The sequence below is a fragment of the Vicia villosa genome, linkage group LG5 (genome assembly GCF_029867415.1).
Source record: "Vicia villosa cultivar HV-30 ecotype Madison, WI linkage group LG5, Vvil1.0, whole genome shotgun sequence".
NCBI lineage: Eukaryota > Viridiplantae > Streptophyta > Magnoliopsida > Fabales > Fabaceae > Vicia > Vicia villosa.
In genome coordinates, this window is record NC_081184.1 from 2,105,662 (window position 1) to 2,128,815 (window position 23,154).

The following is a 23,154-nucleotide window of genomic DNA, read 5'->3' on the forward strand; positions in this document are numbered from 1 at the left end:
ATGGATTAACATTCTTTTAAATCATATTTTCATGATTACTATTTCAGGAATAATATTCCTACTTAGCTGTGTTTGGCTTAAAAATATATTTCTCTGAAATGCTTATAAAATATATGAATAAACAAGATTCCTAGGAATAAAATATAAATGTGAGTAGTAATGAAAAGTTAAAGATTTCGAGCTTATTTCTAAGAGAATGTTGGATTCCCACCCTTTAAACAGGGGAATAAGTATGAGAAAAATTATGAATAAACAAGATTCCTAGGAATAAAATATATCCGGGTTCAATTTTTAAAATCTTGAGGCAAACATGAAATTATTATATTTTCAATCTCACATTCTCAAGATGTTATTTCATTCCTTAAAACAAACACACCTTAATTTGATCTTTTTTTATTTTATTTTATTTTTCTAATTTGATATCTATAAATATTTAATAAATTATTCTATGATCTAACAATTATATTTACTTAAATAAACAAAAAAAAAGTCCTATTAAATCACATTTAGCCAAATATTTGATCATAGATATTTGAGATTTCAAAATAATAATAATAAAGATATTTTGGATATTGGATTTGTTTTTGAGATTAGTCCGTTTTAATAGGACTAATCTACCATAAAGTTACCATAAACTTAGTCTTCCGTTTTGGATTAATTTAAAAAAAAATCATAATAATAAAGATGTAATGACTACCTTATATTTGAAGTAATTTAAATTCATTTAAACTTAATACAGTTACCATAAAATTCCAAAAATAAATTAATTACAAATATACCTGTGATTCTCCAGTCTGGCATGAACCACTCCATTCCTACTTCAACAAAAAAATCCGGTGAATACGATAATAAAACGGAAGACTAAGGGTCTGTTTGAAAGGCTTTTTAAAAACTCTATTTTAGTTTTTGAAAATTTAAAAACTAAAAACTTGTTTGAATATAATATTTTACAAATGTGTTTTTAAAAACTCTTCACAATTTTTCAGTTTTTAAAAGCAAAAAACTGAAATGGCTGAATTGTGTTTTGATTTTTACTTTTCAGTTTTTAAAAACTAAAAACAAAAACTATTTCAAACAGACCCTAAATTTTACCTATACACAAGACACCAAAACAGAAAAATCAAAAATCCAATCAAATATACCTAACAGTATATAACCCAACAAATATTCCCATAATAGTATTCGGCGGCACCAAAGGGAAGAGGAAAAGAAACTCTCTGAAATCAAAATCAACGATGGCTATGGCTGCTTCTTCTTCATCTTCATCCATACACGTTAGAAGCAAAAAAGTAGCTATGCTTTCAACCAATGTTTATTTACCAGATGAATGTTGGGAATGTATCTTCAAATTCCTTATCAACCACGACGCCGACGACACCCGCCGTCGCTACTTTCATCTCAAGTCTCTTTCCCTCGTCTCCAAACAGTTACTCTCCGTCACAAATCGTCTTCGATCATCTCTCACTATCTATTATCCTACATGCCAATTCTTCCATAGATTCTCCAACATCTCCTCCCTCAACCTATCCTCCTACTGCGACGGTGATCTCGACGATCTTCTCGTCCAAATCTCTCGTTTTCCATTGAATATCACATCACTCAATATCTCAAACCAAGTCAAGATTCCAGCAAAGGGATTGAGAGCTTTCTCCCTAAGCAATACAATTTTGAGATCTCTCATAGGTTCCCACATTGCTACTTTCTATGACACCGACATGTTATTCATTGCCGAATGCTTCCCTTTCCTTGAAGAACTTGACCTCAGTAGCCCTACAAATTTCAAATTTTACAAAACCGCCTTCTTCTCTGCACAGGCTCTTTCATTCGCACTGCCCAAACTCTGCAAAGTTAACCTGTCTAATAATTACTATATCTCCAACGAATTACTTTTCCACTTGTTCAAGAACTGTAAGCTTCTCGAAGAAGTAAGCATCGTTAATTGTTCGCGCATAACCCTGCCTGGCATGGCAGCTGCTCTACGCGAGAGGCCAACATTGAGGTCTTTATCTTTTACTGGGCCCTTTTACGACTCCCTTACTTCACCTTTCATTGACTCATTGATGAGTTTGAAGGGTTTGACTTGTCTTAAATTGTGCTCTTTTATCACCTCTGATGAGTTGCTCTCCTCTATTGCAATGGAGGGTCTTCCTTTGACAAGGCTTGATCTCCCAAATTGTCCAGAAAATAGTTATACCGGAATATTCTCTTTGCTATCCAAGTGTCCATGTATACAACATTTGAATCTTCACAGGGCATATTTTCTGAATAATCAGCGTGTTGCCGAGTTGTCTTTATTTCTTGGTGATTTGATGTCTATAGATCTTAGTCAGTGTAATAGACTCACAGAATCAGCCTTGTTTGCACTCGTTAGTAACTGTCCTTCACTTATTGAGATCAAAATGGAATGGACATCTATTGGAAAAGAGAGTGTAAGGAATTCTAATTCTTCGATGGATTGTATTGTAAACTCTCAATTAAAGTCTCTCTATTTGGCTCATTGTCAAGAGTTAACAGATGAAACCATCATAAGGTTATCTTCCATTTTGTCCAATTTGCAACTGCTTGATTTGAATTCTTGCCAACTTATATCAGATGAAAGTATTTGTCAAGTTTTAAGAAGATTTTGTAACATTAGACATTTGAACTTAGCCAATTGTTCAAGAGTGAAGCTACTAGTTGGAATGAACTTTGAACTTCTTAAATTGGAGGTGTTGAATTTGTCATATACAGCCGTTCACGATGAAACACTCTCTGCAATCTCAAAGGGTTGTCGTGGGCTTTTGCAATTGAATCTTGAAAATTGTCATTATGTCACATGTAAAGGGGTGCAATACGTGGTTGAAAACTGCACAGAACTAAGAGAGATCAATTTGCATAATTGTGATAAAGTGCATGGTAATGTTTCTTCAATGTTATTGTCAAGCCCGTCTTTAAGAAAGATAATTGCTCCACCTCATATTCAATTCACTAGAAGAACTATGAAACTCTTCTCGCACCATGGATGCCATGTTTAAGTTGCTAGCATTCTAAAAGTACTTTATTGAATTTTGATATCTTTAATGTAAATTTTATATTATTTTTTTCAATTTTAATTCTATGAGAGTTTACTTTGTTTTAAATATCAACTTGCATCTGAGTATTTACTCATTAGTCTGCAAATGCTGTTTTTGTTTTCTGTTCGGTAATATTGCTTATAGCCTTGTATTGCTTAATTAGGCTTCTACTACATGTGTTTTCCATATTATTCTAGAGTATTATATTAAGTTATTAACATGTTTCTTTTTTCTTCACCGACAAACTCAACAGTATAAATAGTAGCGTACCTTCACCAAATTCTGTTCTTTATAATATGGTCTATTATGAATTGACTTCATTCATAAAAATAACAACCCACCCTCTCTTTTAATGGAATTGCAATTGATCAACACATGATCACAATCCTCCACCGGCAACGGCAAATTATAAAAAACGCACCAACTATCACTATTATTCTGAATTATTCCTTTTGCAGCAAGAATAGATCTCGTTGGCAGCCTATTCTTTGCTAATCTCCACCCGAAAAACTTGACTTTATGCATTCCAGACAAATTTTAGGACTTCAGCATATTCCCCCGAATAACATGTTGGTTGACTATATCTAACCGATTCTTTATTAAGCAATGAAATATAATACTTGGTACAAAAAATATACCCAAGTTACAAAAATCTAAAGGGAACAATTTCACCCTCTCTTTTCAGCCTAACACCAGCCACCACTAAGAGAACAACCCACCCTCTCTTTTGATGTCTTTTACATATTAATAGCTCTTGTGATACCATTCATAAAAATAACAACCCACCCTCTCTTTTGAGCCTAACACCAGCCACCACTAAGAGAACAATTTCATCCACGTCAAGCACAACATTCCGGAAAATGATATCGTTGTAATGGATCCAATTACACCAACAAGTTACTAACCAAAAAGCACCAGCTCTATTTATATAGCAGACCCTGTGCAAATTAAACAACATCTGCTTAAAATGACAACAACACGATACTTCACCAATATCCTCCATATCCAGTCAAAACAATAAAATCAACAAATAACTGTTTTCCAAGGAGTAAATTTTGGATCAGCAAGGTTTGGACTGTTACGAGTGGCAGCCAGGCTCGGAAGGCTCCTTTACAGTTAGTTCCTGGTATAATATTTTCTGCAAGGTTAATGTAGTTTCTTCTATTCCTGTTAACATGCTGCAAGCTCAACATTACGATACCAAAAAAAATGAAAACCGGTCTTTCAGTTTTGGTTTTGAACCAAACTTTGCCCATGCTTATTGCATGAATCTGGAATCACAGTGAAAAATAGTGTGCAATTGCATGAATCTTGAAATCAAGGAGATAGTAATCTTACGGTTTTCATTCCTTAAAAGTTAGTGTCTTTATTATTCTCCACTTTATACATTCATATTAATCCATTTATGTCAGATTGTTTTCAATTTCATCACTTGGTTTTATGATTTTTAGGAAACCAATAATTATCAAATTCTAACAGAATATATATTCTCAGCTAAAACACATCTTCTGTTAATAAAAGTGAATGAAACCAATCCTGAGACACAGGTTCTCATGTAAGCTTTTAAAACTTTTCGGGTCTTGTATTAACGCTCAAACCCAAAAAAATATGAGTAATCTAATTCAAATGTAAAGAAAAACATTAAAATTTAAATTTTCATATAACACTCAACTGTGTGCATTACATTGGTATTTAAAAATAAAAGAGTAATTTCTCAATGAAGCAAATCTAAAAACTAAAAACATCTTACAATTCAGAGTTAATATTCAGTAGAAGAAAATACGCCCATCACGCGAGAAGAGTTTCCTCTTTTTTAAAGATGACCTTGATAAAACCTCAGAGACAACGACATCAGCCTTCACTTTATTACAATATCTCAAATCGATCTTCTTAAGTCGTGTGCAGTTTTCAACTACACTTATAATTCCTTTTTGTGTGACATGATCACAACATGTCAATAATAGTTGCAAAAGTCCATGACAACTCTTTGAGATCTCATAGAGTGTTTTATCATCAACTCTTGTATATGACAAGTTCAACACCTCCAATTCAGGAACTACAAAGTTCATTTCAAGTAGCCTCATTCCACGACAGCGGCTCAAATCAAGTAGTTGCAAATTAGGGAAAATGGAGACGAACATTATGATGTTTTCATCCTTTATTAACTTATTGCCAGCCAGACATAAAGATTTCAATTGATAGTTCACATGAAAATCATTGAAAGAATCAAAATTCCCAAAATATATGTGTTTCATTGTAATCTCTTCAAGTGAATGACAATTTCTAATAAGAGAAAGCAAAGCTGATTCTGTGAGCTTGGAACAACGGCTAAGATCTATAGACACCAAATGAGGAAGAAGCAATGATAACTCGGCAACATGATCATTATTTAGAAAATCTTCATCAAGAAGACCTAGATTTTGTATTGAATTACATTTGGATAACAAACAATAAAGTCCATCGTAAGTATAGCAGGTACAGCTTTTCAAGACAAACCTCTTCAAAGGAAGAGAATGCCTTGCAATAGAGTAGAGCAAACCATTTGACAATAGCGAGCCTTGGAACATAATACTAATCAAACTCTTCAAACTGACTAATGAATCAATGAACAGTGAAGTAACGTAGTTTTCATTCTTTAGGTTAATTCTGAAAATAGATAAAGATTTTAATGTTGGTAACTCATGGAGAGCCAAAGCAACGTCTGCGTCCAGATGTTGGTAGTTGAAAAAGAGGACAAGGGAAATAAGGTTAGAGAATCTATGAAAAATACGGCTGAGAAAACAAAGGCGCGGATGAGAGATTTTGAGAGAGAATAAGAGTCGATTGGTAATGGAAAGAAAGTGTTTAGAGACGAGAGATAGAGAGTTAAAGTCACGGTTGTGGTCAGTGACGAATGAGAACACATGCTCCCAGCATTCCTCGGGTAAATAAAACTCAGATTTTGTACAAGTAAGGATTTTCTTCCTCCTAATCTTAGTGAGGAGGAATGGTGATTTGTATAAAGCTAACTTCTTGTTTTTCATATTGAAGAATGATGGAATATTGTTGCTGCAATGCCGTCAGAATTTTGAGACGTAAGGATTTGTGTGTCAAGTGTGAAACAAATTAAATTAGGTTACATTTAAGAAAAGGACTACTATGGAATTTTGGCATAATCTAAATCTTTTATTTTAATTAGTGTTATAAATTGATTTGATATTTTTTTAATTATTTAGAATATTTAATCTTAAATGTGTTCAATTTTTCAATATTTATATTGATTTAATCCAAAAAAAATAACTGATATATATTGACACAATAATCATTCAATTATTCCTAAATATGCATATATTTATAACTTTTGTAAATATTTTATACAATTAATCCTAATTAGGAATATATATTTTTGACGAATATTTTTTTATAATAAAGAATTTTATCGTATTAATATGATATCACAATTTTTTTTTTTTTTGATAAGCAAACTATTATATAACAAGTGAAGCTCAAAAAAAGCTTCAAAGGCATGCAAACATACAGATAGTTCGAGTCTGAATTACTCATAAAAAAGAACTTAAAACTATGCACCACCTAGCCTATTTTTCCAACAGCCCCAGCCTAATTACAAAACTAAAACCTCTTTAGGATAGTGATACCAATCATAGAATGCATACAATCTAACCCCCTTGGTGCTAAGAACCTGCCACTGCCAGCTTAGAATTTTGGCATCCTGGAACATTTCATCAACATCCTCAACAGCATTATTAAAGACAATATTATTTCTTTGTTTCCATATAGCCCAACAAGCTGCTCCCCATATTCCACCAGCAGCTTTCTCCTTGCAAATGCTCTTCATGGCCTCAATAAAGTTACAATAAAAAGATACAGAATTTGCATTGAACTGTATGTTAATTCCTAGCCAAGACTGGATCAAATCCCACAGCATACGATTTTTAGGACACCCCGAAAACAAATGATGAATATCTTCCCCCATTTGGCAGCCGAATACACACACAGAATCAGAATCATCAACAATAATACCTCTGTCCCTCAGTAAAAATCTCGTTGGTAATCTGTTTTGAACCAGCCTCCACGCGAACACCTTGATCTTTGATGGCATATTCAGAGTCCATATTGCTTTAGACACCAACCTGATACTGTCTTCTAATTCCTCATCCATCGAACTCGCAAGAAGCCTTGAATAAAAAGAATTAGCTTTAAAACCCTCCATTGCGTTTAGAGGCCATATAAATCTATCCTGGATATTCTGAATTGGCGCGATCTCTTCTAGAATCAGTTCTAATTCCTCCCTTTCTTTGAGCACCACCTCATTCTCCATTCCTTGCTGATATCACAATTGAATACCATATATGTAACAATTTTGAATTATTGTGATATTAAGTTATCCTAACAAGATGTTGAAACTGAAAGTGTTGTTTACAAAAAAAATAAGATGAGAGAGAAACGAGAGAGAGAGAGAGAGAGAGAGAGAGAGAGAGAGAGAGAGAGAGAGAGAGAGAGAGAGAGAGAGAGAGAGAGAGAGAGAGAGAGAGAGAGAGAGAGAGAGAGAGAGAGAGAGAGAGAGAGAGAGAGAGAGAGAGAGAGAGAGAGAGTTCCACCAAGCATCGATTTTCATTGAGTTTTCAATCTTTTCTATCTGCTTAATCATGGAAGGAGAGTGGTGCAGGGTAACAGGGAAGAGGAACAGAATTGTGGAGAGACCTAAATGGGACATTCTGAGGAAGGAGATAAAATCAAACAGAAGGGATGTGCTAACCATTTTCATTACAGATTTTGGGGATAAATGGTGTGCTAGAGATCTGTTCATAGAGTTCAAAGATTTAGGTCTTCATGTTAACCATAGCTAATCGACTCAAGTTAAGAAAGAATAATACCAAATTGGTCTTGCCTAAATTGAAGTGTTACAAAATGTTTTGAACCAAACTCATTCTTAAGTTAAGGAAAATATGTATATGTAGAATTGTGTATGATTGAACCATTGTTTTACAACTCAAGAAAGAATCATCTATCTAGAGAATAATAATAATAATAATAATTGGACATATTTTTTAATCTCAAACAAAGTCCAACTCCAATCATTGCATTCAACTCACTGAACTCAATCATATGACGTACTTTATTCGAATAGCCTTACAATCTGAAATTTTGGTGAAAAATGTTTGCGGTAACAAGTTTATAAACACTTGTTAAAGATTATGTAGATATGTTAGTCTGTTTACACTATCAAGTTCTCTTAAAACATTTGCTACTAACTCTGCAACTGACTCTCATTTGAATATTCTGACTGACTGTACAATTTTATTAACATTAGAATAAAGGTATTACATGACTGTAGTAACAAACTTTAACAAAATGAAAGGAAACCAAAAAAGAAAAACATTAATAATTAATGATAAAAGATTTGTAACCTTATATTGACAAACGTATTTGTTTCAAGACAAAATCTTGTAAATCTTTAATATGTTAATATGAATTCATTAAATAAATAAAAATTCTATTTAGTGCACAACAAGAATCTTATCAAAAAATATAATTTAAGAGAATCGATGAAAAACAATACAAATTAAAATTGCATATAACAGTATAACACTCAATCATTGCATTACTTAAAAACTTGAGCATAAACATAACTTTTATGAAGTAACTTCTCAAATAAATAAATCTAAAAATTGAAAACATCTTACATTTAAGAGTTCAGAACTGTTTTTATAATGTTAGCTAGAAAGAAGACATCCATGCCTCAAGAGTTCCCTCTCTCCATCATTGAAACGGTAACGAGGTGGAACAATTATCTTTTTCAATGTTGGCCTTGATAATATCATTGAAGCAATGACCTTAGGTTGCACTTTATGGCAGTCTTTCAAATTAATCTCTCTTAGTTTGACGCAGTTTTCTACCACATGTTTCGGTCCCGTATTTGAGACATAATAACAATGTTCAAGTGACAGTTGCAAAAGCCCACGACAACTCTTTGAGATCATATGGAGTTGTGCATTATTAACTCCTGTATGCGACAAGTTTAACACCTCCAATTTAGGAGCTTCAAAGTTCATTCCAAATAGCTTCACTTTTGAACAGTATGATAAGTTCAAATGCCTAATTTTACCACATCTCTTTAAAACTTCACAAATACCTTCAGATATCTTTTTGCAATAACTTAAATCAAGTAGTTGTAAATTGGGGAAAATGGAAGCAAATACTATGATGCTTTCATCACTTAACCATGTATTGCCAGCCAAACATAGAGTCTCTAATTGAGGGCTTACAACCATTAAAGAATTAGAATTATCCACGCTCTCTTCCCACATATATTGATATGGATATTTCATTTTGATATTGCTAAGTGAAGGACAGTTTCTAAGGATGTCTAACAAATTTGAACAATTGTCTGTTCTATTGGTAAAGTGTAAAGATTTGAATTTTGGTCTCTCACAGAGAGCATAAACAATACCGGCATTGGTAATATTAAAACAATCAAATATGATCACCTCTTCGAGAAACTTACAGTTGTTGAACAAGTGAAAAAGACATTCGTCGGTCATGTATCTATGAGTAGAGAGATTAATCTTGCGAAGTTTGGAAAGTGCCAACGAAAGAGTCTTTATCCCATCAATGAAGTTATCTTGAGAGGGAAATATTGTAATTGTACCGAGATCGAGTTCTTGGAGCAAAGGAAAACAATCGGCAATTAATAACATGTCAGAGCTCCTGATAGAATTCATGTGGGAACAATTAAGAGATGTCAAAGTTGTAATATTTTGGGAGAAAACTCGCAGCCCATCTGCGGGAATGAAGACTTGGCTGGAGAGATTAAGGTATGAGAGTTTCAAAGAGTAACGAGAGATTTGATGAAGAAATGTGTTGTGATCACCGCGGAAGGCATTAGGATCATGGCAGAAGCCACGCTTGAGGGTGAGGGATGTGATATCTGGAAATCTTTGAAATAGAAGATGGATGAAAGGGTGTTTTTTTGAGCCGATAGAGACGGAGAATCGGAGACGGTTGGTGATGGAGAGGAACTGTTTGGAAACAAGGGAGAGAGACTTGAAATAGCTATTGTCTTTGTCGTCTTCATCATCGTCGTTGAGAAATTTGAAGACACATTCCCAACATTCATCAGGTAAATACATATATGTTGTCGCCGCCATTATGTTTTCCGCTGCATGTTAGTACTACCGCCGATTAGGGAAGGTGACAGAATTTAGGGTTAGAAAGATTGAAAAGTTGAAACCAATTCTCAAACAGTTAAAACATAAATAGTAACAAAATATCATGAATCAGTCAAGTAATATTTATTTAGTTTTTTTTTCCAAGATTAATTTGTTGGCATTGTATCAAAGCTTTTTCATTTTAATTAGTGTTATAGATTGATTTGATATGTTTTTAATTATTGAGAATATTCAATTTAAATATGTTAATTTTTTCAATATTTTATATTGATTTGATATGTTAAATTTTTCAATATTATATATTGATTTTTATTTGTAAATTATATGTGATTTGAATGCATAGACTAAAATGTATTCATTTTTTAATTATTTATGTAGTAGATTCCAAAATTTAATATATCAAATTTCAATTCCAATTCGTAAAAAGATTGGTTTTCAAATTTAAAATCTTTCTAAGTTGCAACTATATAATAATTGCTTTATGTGTTTCGGTATTTCAAAAATCGGTCACCATCACTAATCAACATAATGTCGTCGGCAACAGCAGATTTATATTTACCTGATGAATGTTGGGAATGTGTTTTATATTTACCTGATGAATGTTGGGAATGTGTCTTCAAATTTCTCAACAAGGATGAAGACGACAAAGACAATAGCTACTTCAAATCTCTCTCCCTTGTTTCCAAGCAGTTTCTCTCCATCACCAATCGTCTACGATTCTCTATTGTTATCGGTCATTCATCTGTCAACCATAGTCTATTTCGGAGATTTCCCAATATCACATCCATCAACCTCAAGCGCCGCCTCTGCGATTACACGGAGTTTCTTCATCGAATCTCTCGTTTTCCTTTGAAACTCATATCCCTCAATTGTTCCAATATGGGTTCTATCAAGAGCACTGACTTGTTACTAATTGCAAACTGTTTTCCTTTGCTCAAAGAACTTCAACTCGGGAGAATTGCACTATTCTGCGATGAGAATAACTACATTGATGGAATAAAGACTCTTTCGTTGAAACTTGCAAAACTCCGCAAGGTTAATCTCTCTGCTCATTCTTACATGAATGACCAATTGTTTTTCCACTTGTTCTACAACTGTAAGCATCTCCAAGTGGCCATCATATTGGACTGTTTTAAAATAACTATCGCCGGTATCATTTCTGCTCTCCGTGAGAGACCGAAATTCACGTCTTTACACTTTACCAATATCAAAATGGAATACCCTTATCCATATATGCCGGAAGAGAGTGTGGATAATTTTAATTCTTTAATGGTTGTAAACCCTAAATTAAAGTCTCTATGTTTGGCTAGCAATACGCGGTTAAGTGATGAAAGCATCGTAGTCTTGACTTCTATTTTCCCTAATTTGCAACTACTTGATTTAAGTTACTGTAATAAGATATCTCAAGGTATTTGTCAAGTTTTAAGGGGATGTTGTAAAATTACGCATTTGAACTTAGCCGGCTGTTCAAAAGTGAACCTGCTTGGAATGAGCTTTGAGGCTCCTAAATTGGAGATGTTGAGCTTGTCACATACAGAAGTTAATGATGCAGAACTCCGTGTCATCTCAAAGAGTTGCCGTGGGCTTTTGCAACTGTTACTTCAAAATTGTATTTATGTCTCAAATACGGGAGTGAAACATGTGGTAGAAAACTGCACTCGGCTAAGAGAGATTAGTTTGAAAGGCTGCTATAAAGGGCATCCTAATGTTGTTCCCTCAATGATATTATCAAGGTCATCATTAAGAAAAATAATTGTTCCACCTCGTTATCCTTTCAACGACGGAAAGAGGCAACTCTTAATTCATGGATGCCTTCTTTGCTAGTATTATGAATCAATTATGTTAAAGTTTGAACTCTTAAATGTAAGGTGTTTTTTTTTTTTCAAATTTACTTATGTGGAATAACTTCGAAAAAAATTGTGTATATGCTCATCTGTTTGTTCATGATATACTAATGATTATGTTATTATAAGCTTCTTTTTGCCGTGTTTGCTACCAGTCAATGTTGATGGGTATATACATGCTTATGGCTTTTTTATTTCCTATTTAAATTGAGTCAATAGTGTTGGTGTAGTTAGATATTTTGCTCAGTCTTTACAGTCATTGCACTTATCAAACTTATATAACCAAAAAAATTTGATCTTTGTCAACATCATTTGAATAGGTAGGTAACCAATTAAGGATAATCAATTTGTGAATATCTTACCACATTCCACCAATAAGGAAAATTGCAGAATGAAATTTTTTTGGAGGCTAGAACATTAGGATAGGGATTGTACAATGAAATTAGTACGAGATTATGAAAATCATTAAAGCTTGTCATGATAAAAAAGGTTTGGTGAATTAAGGCAAAGAAAAGCACTCAAGTACGGTTCAACTAACGCTGGATAACGAGTCGGATCTAGAAAGGTTGTTTCGGATCCAAAAGTATCACTCAGTTCAATTCGTGGTTGAATATAAGTAGTCCAATTCTTCCCAATTTTGATATTGATTTCAACGGATTGGGTCTAAACAGGTTGTGGGTGGCTGCGCACGGTTTATTCTGGTTGTTGGACTTTTTGATTTTTTAAGCTTAATAATATTTTAAATATTTTTTTTCTAATGAAGCATTTTAGAGATTTTTTAATATAAATATTAAATTTAATAACATTTTAAAGAGTTTTTAATGAATTCTATAATACACCACCTGCTAGGTTGGACAACGGACAGTTTTGATCAGATTTGGTTTTGTGTCGTGTAAATAAATTTAATATTATTTTAACATGAGATAAATTCTATGATTTGACGCTTCGATTTTATGTTTCGATTTTACTTAGACAAAACGAATCAAGGTAAAAATTTGATTCTGACAACCTTGGTTTTATAAACATCGAGTTGTTGAATGATAGTTTTTCATGTTGCCCTTCATTACTCCGTCTGGGTAGTCGAGGTTGAATGCATTTTCGCAACTGACGTTACTTGCGCTATTTATACTAGTGACAGTTATTTTATGTTAGCAATGCTTATAATTATCTTGATGCTTCTTCTATTGTGACAAATACTAGTATCGATTACAATATCATTTGGAAGTGGAAAGGCTCGTATCGGATCCAAACTTTCACTTGACTTTTGGCACATGAGAGACTTTTGACAAACTTTAGATGTAACAAAAGGAACCTAATATTACTTGTTGATTGCAACTGGTGTACAAACACTAAGGAGACTCTGATCCGTGTGTTGCATGATTGCCCTTATGCATCACATATCAACAGAATCACATTAAGTCTTAAGTTAGCCACTAACAGAAAAAAAACAATAATAATTAAACAATGACACCAGAAATTATTTTACCAAAAGATTGCTGGGAATATATCTTCACACTCCTCAACGACGGCGATGACGACGGAAACAACCGTTTCCTAACCGTACACTCTCTCTCCGCCGTCTCCAAACAGCTACTCTCCTTAACCGGCCGTCGAAAACTCCATTTCACAATCTCAAACCAAACCGTCCCTTTCCTTCCCAGTCTCCTCCGCCGCTTCTCCAATCTCACCTCCATCGACCTCACCCGCTTCCGCGGTAACCTCGATGCGATTCTCTACCAAATCGCCGCTCTCCAATTACCTCTCAAATACATCAATATCTCTAACCGTCCCACAATTCCCGCAAATGGGTTGCGAATTTTGGGTAGAAAGATCAAAACTTTAACCTCGTTGATTTGTTCTCATGTTGGTTCTATCTTTAAATCTGACCTAATTGTTATTGCTGATTGTTTACCTTTGCTTGAGGAACTTGATCTTAGTTTTCATCAGTTTATTGATATTGGTGATTTTGGTATAGATTCTCTTTCTTTAGCACTTCCTAAACTTCGTAAGGTTAATCTCTCTGGTAGTTTCTATATTAAGGAGGTTTCGGTTTTTTATCTTTGTAAAAACTGTAAATTTATTGAAGAGGTTGTTATGTTTCGATGCACATTCGTAATCAAAGATGGTGTTGATTCTAAGCTCGGTGATAAACCAAAAATTATTCAGTATCCAGGATGGTTTGGGGAAGCTTTTGCTCCAAGGTACCTTCTGTTATAGTTAAGCTGATATTTCAAATCAATATGTTTCATGAGTTTGGTAATTTTTGGTGTCTAATCTATAGATGTTGTTTGTTGTAGAATGTGTGGTGTTTATGTTTTGGAGTTGCATTTCTGAGTTTTTATTTCTGTCTTTTACTATTTCTCCCATGGTTATCATACATGTGAGTCGAATCTCGATTTGATACAAAACTGAATCCAATCGATATGAATCTCGATTAGATACAAAACTGAATCCAATCGATACAAATCTCTAGTGTGTATATTTTGAATATGAATCTCGTCTTGAATCTTGATTTACTATGATAGATCCTAATTCATTTTAGTGAATCTCATCTTGAACCTTGGTCTGCCCCGCAGTCTTTGGCGGGCGCAGACATTAACATAGACTTATGCAATTTTTAGGCTTTAAAGATGCAATGTCCGCGGGCATGCCCGACCCCACCCTTATTTTTATGCAGGGTAACTTCTTAGACATGCGCCCTCAACAATGTCTGCTCCGCCCACCCCGTTTTCGGGGGGGGGGGGGGGGGTGGACCTACGGGACATGCATGCCCGTTTGCCACCTCTACTTAAAATGTCATTTTTATTGGTAATGTATCTTATGAATCATATTAAGACTGGACTCACAATATTAAGATTGGATTCACAATTTGAAAAGTACATATTCTGGTTCAAGATTAGAATATCACCTTGATAACCATGATTACTCCATCTTGTTAGGAGCTTGTCTGCAACCATTGCCAAAACTAAGAGAATACAAAAGTTCTGCATTTCGGTTTTAACGAAAGTGAGCTCATTTAGTTTATGTACTTTATGTGATTCTCATCGATTTTTCTAGTCTTTTTCTATTGAATAGAAGATATCATATCTTTAGGTGGTTAAAGAATACTTGTTTCTTGATTTACCTCTTGCTGAAATTGATGAGTTTTGCTCTTTTATATTGTAGAGGAAGAAGATCTAGCTTTGCCGAACCTTGTCCTCCAAGGATACATCATTCACCTATAATTGAAATGTTAGTATTTTCTCCTCTATGTTGTTTTGTTTCATTGCACATTCATAATCAAAGATGGTGATTCTTCTACAATACATGAGAAACCAAAAGTTATTCATTGTCTCATAGAGTTCCTCTCTTTTGTTGTAGAGGAAGATCTATCTTTGATCAAGCTTGTTCTCCAGAGGAGCTTCAACTATAGAGTCTAGAGACATTAGTTGCTGTAGGATGCTTACAGATTCAGTTTTCTGTGGAATGCATTCATGGAAAAGAATTTTTTTATTGTTTTCTTACTATTTTGAAAGTACTCTGCTAAAGTATGAAATGCACGATTTGTCGGTGTCGAACACATGTAGTTAGTTACATTCATTAATTTTAATTTTTAATATATTTAGCATTTTTGTGATATTAAATTTTAAAATGATAAATTTTATAGATTAGTCATTTGATAAAAGAAATATTTTGATGACACTAATTTATTAATGTATATCTCATTCACACTTGCATTAACTTCACTTCTCTCTCAAACACTAATTTAGGTGTTTGAGCGTTGAACTTGTAGATATTTCATCGTTGATCACCAAAGAACTCAACTTTCGTATTAGGCATGGCAACAGGGCGGGGCGGGGACAGTTTTTACCTCCCCCAAACCCAAACCCGAATCTCCAATCAATCCCCGTTACCCGCCCCAAACCCAAACGGGGATGGGGAATTAAAACCCAAACCCGTCCTTAACAGGTTCGGGTTGGGTTCGGGTATCCCCGCCCCGCCACCATGTATTTCGTAAAATCAATTTTTTTAATAAAAATATTTACTTTTTCAAAAACCAAATTACATTATAAATAACAAAATAAAAAAATCTCATACATATATTTCAAATATTTAAAATAATAAATACAAATCAAATTATTAAAACATTAGCCACATATTTAATAATATAAATTATGAAATATAAATAATAATGTACATATTGAAATAAACGGGGCGGGTTCGGGGTGGGTACTAGTGTCCCCATTACCCGACCCATCCCTATGTTTTCTAATCGTGGAAAACCCAAACCCGAACACAAACCCAGTCAAAGCGGGTTTTCCCCGTCAACTTCGGGGCGGGTTCGGGTGGGTACCCGTTGGTCTGGGTTTTATTGCCATGCCTATTTCGTATAAACAATTTTCAAATAGCTTTTTTTTAAAAACATTTTGAACACCTAAAATTTTAAGAAAAACTTACTCTCAAGACGCAAATACTCACCACTAGATTCCACACAAATACAGTATTCCCTCCGTCCCACAATGAGTGACCCATTTGGAATAAAATGGTGTCCCAAAATGAATGACCCATTTCAATTTCTAATACACTTTTTTCAAATTTACCCTCTAATTAATAAAAGTTTCATCATTTCCAATACATAATAAGGGTATTAAAGTAAAAATATTATTCTCTCTCTTACTTTTAACTACTTTTCTCAATATGTGTGAAATGGTGGGCTGGGTCACTCATTTTGGGACGGAGGGAGTATGTTTCAATTTTGGTGAGTTGGGCAGATATTTTTCTAGGTGAATTTACGACCTAATTAACTCAAACTAAATGAATATGAATATCCAAATAGGATATGAAAACTTCTTTTGTCCCAAAATTGGTAGAATATTTCATTTTGATTTAAAAATCGATGTAACCAATCTCAACCACATACTAGAATTATTCTGTCTCATTATTTACCACCATACCCACGTGAGGGTAAGGTTAAAGTCTTATCATGATATGAATGATTAATTTCATCAACAACAGCTACAACCCAAAAGTTTAAAAATGATACCTAACCTAACTATCTATTCTCTTAATCTAAGGTCAAAGTCTTTAGTCTTTTCATTCTTTCTTCACTTCACTTGACTTTGGGTTGAAGGGTAGATTCCAAAAAGTGAATACATTAAATATGAAATTTAACACTGTCACAATTCTAACTTAATTCTTTTATCCAAAAAAAAAAAAATGTTAACTACTAATTAATTAACTAAATAAACACATTATCATATTCATATGAATATAGCTTAGACCCCACTCATATTTTCCTCAAAACTAATTATGATTCTCACTTATCTTTACTTTATGATCAAAACTCCACTAAACATAATCCATATATCAATAACATAATAACAATAACAACTAGTGGAGCCTCTGGAAACAAAGGGCCTTCCAAATATAATAATAATAATATAATAACCCATTTTAGAAAGAAATTTCTTCTATAAATGGTGGAACAAGATGAATTCTGACGAAATCCAGAATAAAATTATTCTAATTCAAGCAGCTATAGCTGAAGACCAAAATAATAAAGTCAAAGAGCAAAGCTCTCAATAAATGTCTATGGAAAATTTAAAGAACTTCTTTCAGAGAAAATATCCTAATGAATCAGAAGAAGAAATTATGGTTAGAACTTTGGATTATATTAAGAACCAATTCTTCTCCACTTTTTCAACTAAAGCATCAAAAGATGAGAATTTGTCAATGAAGACTAGCTCTTCTATGGGATCAATTGATTCCAACAATTTTGATTGTTTAGCAGGAGAAGCCCAAACGGATGACCCCACTGCTGAAGATTATTGGGATGCAATGATCCAATTCATGGCTCAGAAAGCAAAGGACAAAGCAAAGAGACAATAAAGAATCTTAGAATCTCAAGAAAAAGAGAAAAAGACAAGAGAGGATCTTATCTTGTCAACCACTTCAAAAGCAATAATGCAATAATTTCAAAAGATGGGAATCTTATCTCAAAAACAATGCAAAAAACAAAAGCAAAGATAAGAAAGAATCTTATCTTGGAAGAAGGCACATGCAAGAACCTTATTTATCTTGAAATAAGGAGAGAATATTTTCTACTTTTTGTAAGAAAGTTTGTGTTTTTGTGAATTGTCGATGGGGCCCAATGTGTACCCGGCATTAATAATTCATCTTTGTTTATTGTAACCGGCTTAAATAGTAAGCCTTTGTATCCCTATATAAAGGGAATTTCTTTCTTTTGTAAGCACGTAATTTCAACAATACAACAAAGTTTTTATATACGATTTGTCTTCTATCTTCCCAATTTCACTAAAATACTTAAAATTCGGATCTGATTCCGTTGGTATACAGTTCTATATATATATATATATATATATATATATATATATATATATATATATATATATATATATATTAGAATAAAGGTGGTTCGGTCCGTTGTACATGTATGTTTTTCCCGTATTTTAGTAAGGGTCAGGTCAAAGGTTTAGGCCCTCACCTTCTAATGTGTATGCTCTCTTTATTTGTTGGTTTTTATGGACACGGGAATTGACATAAATATTTTATATTTTTAGACTTAAAAGATGTCGCGCCCATAAGACCGTCTTGCCCCTACATCACTTTTAGTACGGAGTGGGTCAAGGTTTTAGGTACGCACGCTCAAGTATGTATGCCTTGTCTCGTACCATTTTTTGCAGACTTTTACTGGTCGGTGCTAAACGGGTCGGGCATGCCCATTAGCCATCTCTAGGCAGGACACATAGATGTTAAAACTTCCCTTTTGTTTTATTTCTTAGGCACATGTAATAAACAATGTGCTTATGGTTGCGAGAATCATGGATTTGAAAAGAGTTCAGATTCAGACGGAGTGCAATACAATAGTTAAAAAAATAAACTAAAAGGTTAAAGAGGAAGGTGATACTAATACAACGCATAATGGGCATCTAATTGAGAACATTAGGAAAACCTATATAGTTTTGAGTATGATGGAATTGGGTTCACTAAGAGAGAATTGAATATTAAGGCCGAAAATGATATTCAATCTAAAGGGTGTTGTAAGGGTGTTGTTCAGTAAACCCCATATAGTGATCGCACACCTTATAGAAATTCTAAAATGTCATTTATATACTCTAGATTCCAATCTCATAACGCGTTCATTCTTCAACAAAATTACTTCATGGCTGAGGCACCCAATTTTCGTCACAAATTTTTTCTCCATTCCTATCTTTGCATCATAGGTCTCGATCTCAATATCCGAATTTACCCTTTGACAATGTTTTTCACCCTTTGACAATAAGATAGATGGAATTTGACATGTTTTTTAATAAATTGGAATTATAAGTCATTTGTAAATCAATCTCACAATAAACCATACACATTTGTCATTCAATAATAAGATTAAAATAGAACAACTACTGAATATATATATATATATATATAATATATGCCAAAATGCCACCATGTCATAATCAATTCAAGTATACTATAATACAAATATTTAAAAATACAAAATAAAATCTCGCTACTCAGTGTACCAGATGTACATGCCCCTCCTCTGCTTCTGGTACTGAAACACATGGTGTACCTCTACTAAGACGGTTTGTAGATGGGCCATTTTAAGTTTTCCCTCCAATAAAACTCGGCCCTATTTGTAGTCCCTTGTCTGCTCCTACTCTAAGATCTCTTGATAAGTTGGCCTTAAGGGATCTCCCTCTGCATATGGTGTCATGTAAGGATGTGACAATCTATAAAACTATTGGATGTAGTCCTATATCATACTCCATAGTAGAGAAGTTGGCACACAACGTACATCCTCTAACATCAGATGGCCAAAGTATGTTATAAATATCTCATCAACATCTCTTCGAATGACAATGGAGGGAGCAGCAACGGTGGGTCTCTAGGCATACCTAAAATATATCTAAACTGGTGTAGAACTTGCTCGGGTAGATAAGGGTATATATGAAGACCCACATGCCAACAATCCGAAGTACAATGCCATCAACTCCAAAGTTTGTGTCTCATAGTGGTCAAGAGCAATTAGGAACAACATAGTCGCCTATTTCCCTCTAAATGGGATGATTGGGCGTGCATGTTGCAAGACTCATAATAGTCATCCACATATACCCAATCAGCGAGACATAGAGAATATTGATGCATGTATCCATGCTCAAAAATGATTCAGATGAAATATTAGTGACAAAACAATGAAGAAATGACATTAATATTAGTAAAGGTACACAAATATTTCCGTAAATAGACAATTGTTTCTAATTAATTCTTTGGAGTAGACGTGTATCAAACAAGAAACCTTTCGGTTATACTTGTGGATCCTCTCCAAGTCAATGAAATGCACGAGGTAGAAAACATCCACATATGTCAAACTTTTGTCCACAAAAATAGACGTTTCGACCAAAACTAAGAGGTATGACCTTAATGCACGCGCTTTATGGTATACAACCCATGCATCATCACCATCAGCCTCCACATATGCATCTAGAAGGTGCTCATACAAATCAATTAAGAATGAAAACCTATCATATGACATCCTCTGGTGTCATCTAACTCCTATTGAGCTTTTCCCAAGTCATCTCCTAAATAAATCATCATCATGTCCAGTGCCTCAGGTCTGGTAGTCTTGAACTAGTTTAATAATTTTCCCTGGATGGGAAGCTAAATAAGGCATAAAACATCATCAAGTGTGATGGGTATCTTGTAACACCCTGGATTTCCGCTTACCCCGCAGGGCTTCCGGCCTACCAAGCATGTCACCAGCTTAATCAATAATCCCCCCTAGGTCCGCTTATCGGCTGCCCAGGAAATATTGTTTTTGCCTCCCGCAGGAATCGAACCATGTACCTAGGGGTTAAGTACATATTCATAGCAATTCCTGCTACCAATTGACCATATGGTCAATTGGTAGCAGGAATTGCTATGAATATGTACTTAACCCCTAGGTACATGGTTCGATTCCTGCGGGAGGCAAAAACAATATTTCCTGGGCAGCCGATAAGCGGACCTAGGGGGGATTATTGATTAAGCTGGTGACATGCTTGGTAGGCCGGAAGCCCTGCGGGGTAAGCGGAAATCCAGGGTGTTACATTAAAAGGCGCCTTTTTATGTAACAGCCCGAGCCTTCGGCGTTCCCGGCACTATTACCTCACGATCTTCTTTACTCCCCTCTCTAGTAAAGTTTTTGCCTTCCGTGGGAATCGAACCCTGTACCCTGGGGTTCAAGTACATGTTCAATCCATTCCCACTACCAATTGAGCTACTAGCTCAAGTGGTAGCAGGAATTGCTATGAATATGTACTTAACCCCTAGGTACATGGTTCGATTCCTGCGGAAGGCAAAAACAATATTTCCTGGGCAGCCGATAAGCGGACCTAGGGGGGATTATTGATTAAGCTGGTGACATGCTTGGTAGGCCGGAAGCCCTGCGGGGTAAGCGGAAATCCAGGGTGTTACATATCTCACCTATCGGAAGATGAAATGACAACATCTATATGTGCCATCCCTCCACAAAATCATACAATAAGCCATGGTTAATATAATTATAATCAGTCCTGCATAAATCCTACAACACAAATAGGTGCATGACATCCTGGAACCAAGGTTCATTAGGCTACGCCAGCTTTGCAACCTTCCTACCATGACTGATACACTTTAATGTATCACGCTACTTCAAAAAATAAATACATCGTTAGATAGTTAAAATATTATAATACAAATGTTTAAAAGAGTAATTAAAAAATGTATACTATCTCTTTGTCTCATGTGTGTTTAGCCGCGTGTTCTGGATACAGAGGAAGCAATTAAAGGTCTAAGGGGCCTCCTAGAAAGCCCTTTGAGGAAGTAGTGGCTTCTAAGGCAGAAGGTGCTTTTGGGGTAATAGCGGAAACATGAAATTGGGAAGACGATGTCACAGACCCGTGAACATGTGATGATCTTTCACTAGCAAACGAACTCTCTCCGACAGTAGGTCGTGGGGGTCTAACTTTCTCCTTGCAAACGTAAGCATGTTGGGACACTCCGCCATGTCTCAATATTTCTTGGTTGCCAAACATTTTTTCTGCATTCAAACAAGCACATTAGAAAGATGTCATAATATGAAATAGAAACTAGATGTCAAACCAAAAAATTAGATAGCAGGAAAATCATATTCCATTCTCGAATTAAGGGTTCAGATGTACAATTCGGACTACGTGCGAACCAGAACCAACAAACATATAATAGAGTGTGCTAACCTTATGAGTTATAATGCTAAAAAAACACAATACAAGGCCATTCAAGATAACCACAACAAACATTTCTATTGCAATCGCTTATGAGTAGCCTTTTTTCGTATTCTCTATTTTTGCTTTAGTGCATAAATAGAAATGTGAAGGAAGAGGGAAATATGTGGGTTATTTAAACAAAAGTGTATGGATTTCAATCTTTAAATTAAATTCAGACTTTGGAATCCGAATTGGTTTGAAAGTTGTGTGCTTCTAATTCCAATGTACATGTTATCGACGCATCTGAATTTTAATCTTCGATATGTTTTAAAGTCTTCCTTTAAGAATTATTTTCAATCTTCAAATATTATTTGTGTTTTTAGTGCGTAAGAATTTTAAAACCTAAAATTATAGTCTACTTTTAAAGATTATATAAGGTGTGTAATTAACATATGGCGTGCGTTGAATAACCGTCAAATAAAAACTATATTTGACTCTTAGAGTCCAATTCTAGTGCTCTTAAGGTTTTTGTAAACATTTTCAAAAAGAGTTAGAACCCGTTGCCATCAAGTGTAAGTTTAAAAACTACATCAAATCTCAACCATAATAAAAATGAATCAAACAACTATATAAAATTTAAAAAAAAATACTGTCTATTTTTTAAGAAAAATAATAATCAATTCATTCATTCTTATTACACGTTGAGATTTGATGTATGACTAGGGATGTCAACTTGCCTCCGTCAGCGGGGATCCCCGTGGGGATTCCCCATTTGAGGCCCCAAAGACGGGGAATTTTTTCCCATGGGGACGGGGATGGGGAACAAAGTCTTCCCGAAAACACCTCGGGGACGGGGGTGGCGTAAATATCCCCCGCCCCGTGGAAT

At 34.5% G+C, this 23,154-nt stretch overlaps 4 protein-coding genes across 5 annotated transcripts; 3 read left to right on the plus strand and 1 right to left on the minus strand.

Moving 5' to 3' along the window:
- Nucleotides 1-1,235: 1,235 nt before the first annotated feature.
- On the plus strand, nt 1,236-3,014 carry LOC131601859 (uncharacterized). The gene has a single exon (XM_058873765.1). It carries the CDS (start codon nt 1,236-1,238, stop codon nt 3,012-3,014), a length of 1,779 nt encoding a protein of 592 aa, XP_058729748.1.
- Nucleotides 3,015-8,767: 5,753 nt separating this feature from the next.
- Nucleotides 8,768-10,238, minus strand: LOC131601863 (F-box/LRR-repeat protein 4-like). The gene has a single exon (XM_058873767.1). The coding sequence runs from the start codon at nt 10,199-10,201 to the stop codon at nt 8,768-8,770; it is 1,434 nt and encodes a 477-aa protein (XP_058729750.1). The 5' UTR covers nt 10,202-10,238.
- Nucleotides 10,239-10,750: 512 nt separating this feature from the next.
- On the plus strand, nt 10,751-12,046 carry LOC131601866 (uncharacterized). The gene is made up of 3 exons (XM_058873775.1): nt 10,751-11,216; nt 11,322-11,390; nt 11,466-12,046. Exons 1-3 carry the CDS (start codon nt 10,751-10,753, stop codon nt 12,044-12,046), a joined length of 1,116 nt encoding a protein of 371 aa, XP_058729758.1.
- Nucleotides 12,047-13,339: 1,293 nt separating this feature from the next.
- Nucleotides 13,340-17,211, plus strand: LOC131606111 (uncharacterized). 2 transcript variants are annotated; one of them, XR_009284733.1, is made up of 4 exons: nt 13,340-14,267; nt 15,006-15,072; nt 15,232-15,297; nt 15,427-17,211. XR_009284733.1 is itself a non-coding variant. In XM_058878392.1 (3 exons), the coding sequence occupies exons 1-3, from the start codon at nt 13,531-13,533 to the stop codon at nt 15,476-15,478; spliced, it is 855 nt and encodes a 284-aa protein (XP_058734375.1). In that variant the 5' UTR covers nt 13,346-13,530; the 3' UTR covers nt 15,479-17,210. The 2 variants fall into 2 exon arrangements, 1 of the variants encoding a protein (XP_058734375.1); XM_058878392.1 differs by lacking the exon at nt 15,006-15,072 and having other exon boundaries at nt 13,346-14,267; nt 15,427-17,210.
- Nucleotides 17,212-23,154: the final 5,943 nt, after the last annotated feature.

What these genes read in the sequence shown, in the direction of transcription:
- LOC131601859 (XM_058873765.1), top strand. Translation starts at nt 1,236, where the DNA reads ATGGCTATGGCTGCTTCTTCTTCATCTTCATCCATACACGTTAGAAGC.
- LOC131601863 (XM_058873767.1), bottom strand. Translation starts at nt 10,201, where the DNA reads ATGGCGGCGACAACATATATGTATTTACCTGATGAATGTTGGGAATGT.
- LOC131601866 (XM_058873775.1), top strand. Translation starts at nt 10,751, where the DNA reads ATGTCGTCGGCAACAGCAGATTTATATTTACCTGATGAATGTTGGGAA. An exon ending in TGAGAATAACTACATTGATG is followed by an intron (nt 11,217 to 11,321) that starts GAATAAAGACTC and finishes TCTACAACTGTA; the next exon opens with AGCATCTCCAAGTGGCCATC. An exon ending in CGGTATCATTTCTGCTCTCC is followed by an intron (nt 11,391 to 11,465) that starts GTGAGAGACCGA and finishes ATATGCCGGAAG; the next exon opens with AGAGTGTGGATAATTTTAAT.
- LOC131606111 (XM_058878392.1), top strand. Translation starts at nt 13,531, where the DNA reads ATGACACCAGAAATTATTTTACCAAAAGATTGCTGGGAATATATCTTC. An exon ending in GGGGAAGCTTTTGCTCCAAG is followed by an intron (nt 14,268 to 15,231) that starts GTACCTTCTGTT and finishes TTTATATTGTAG; the next exon opens with AGGAAGAAGATCTAGCTTTG. An exon ending in CATTCACCTATAATTGAAAT is followed by an intron (nt 15,298 to 15,426) that starts GTTAGTATTTTC and finishes CTTTTGTTGTAG; the next exon opens with AGGAAGATCTATCTTTGATC.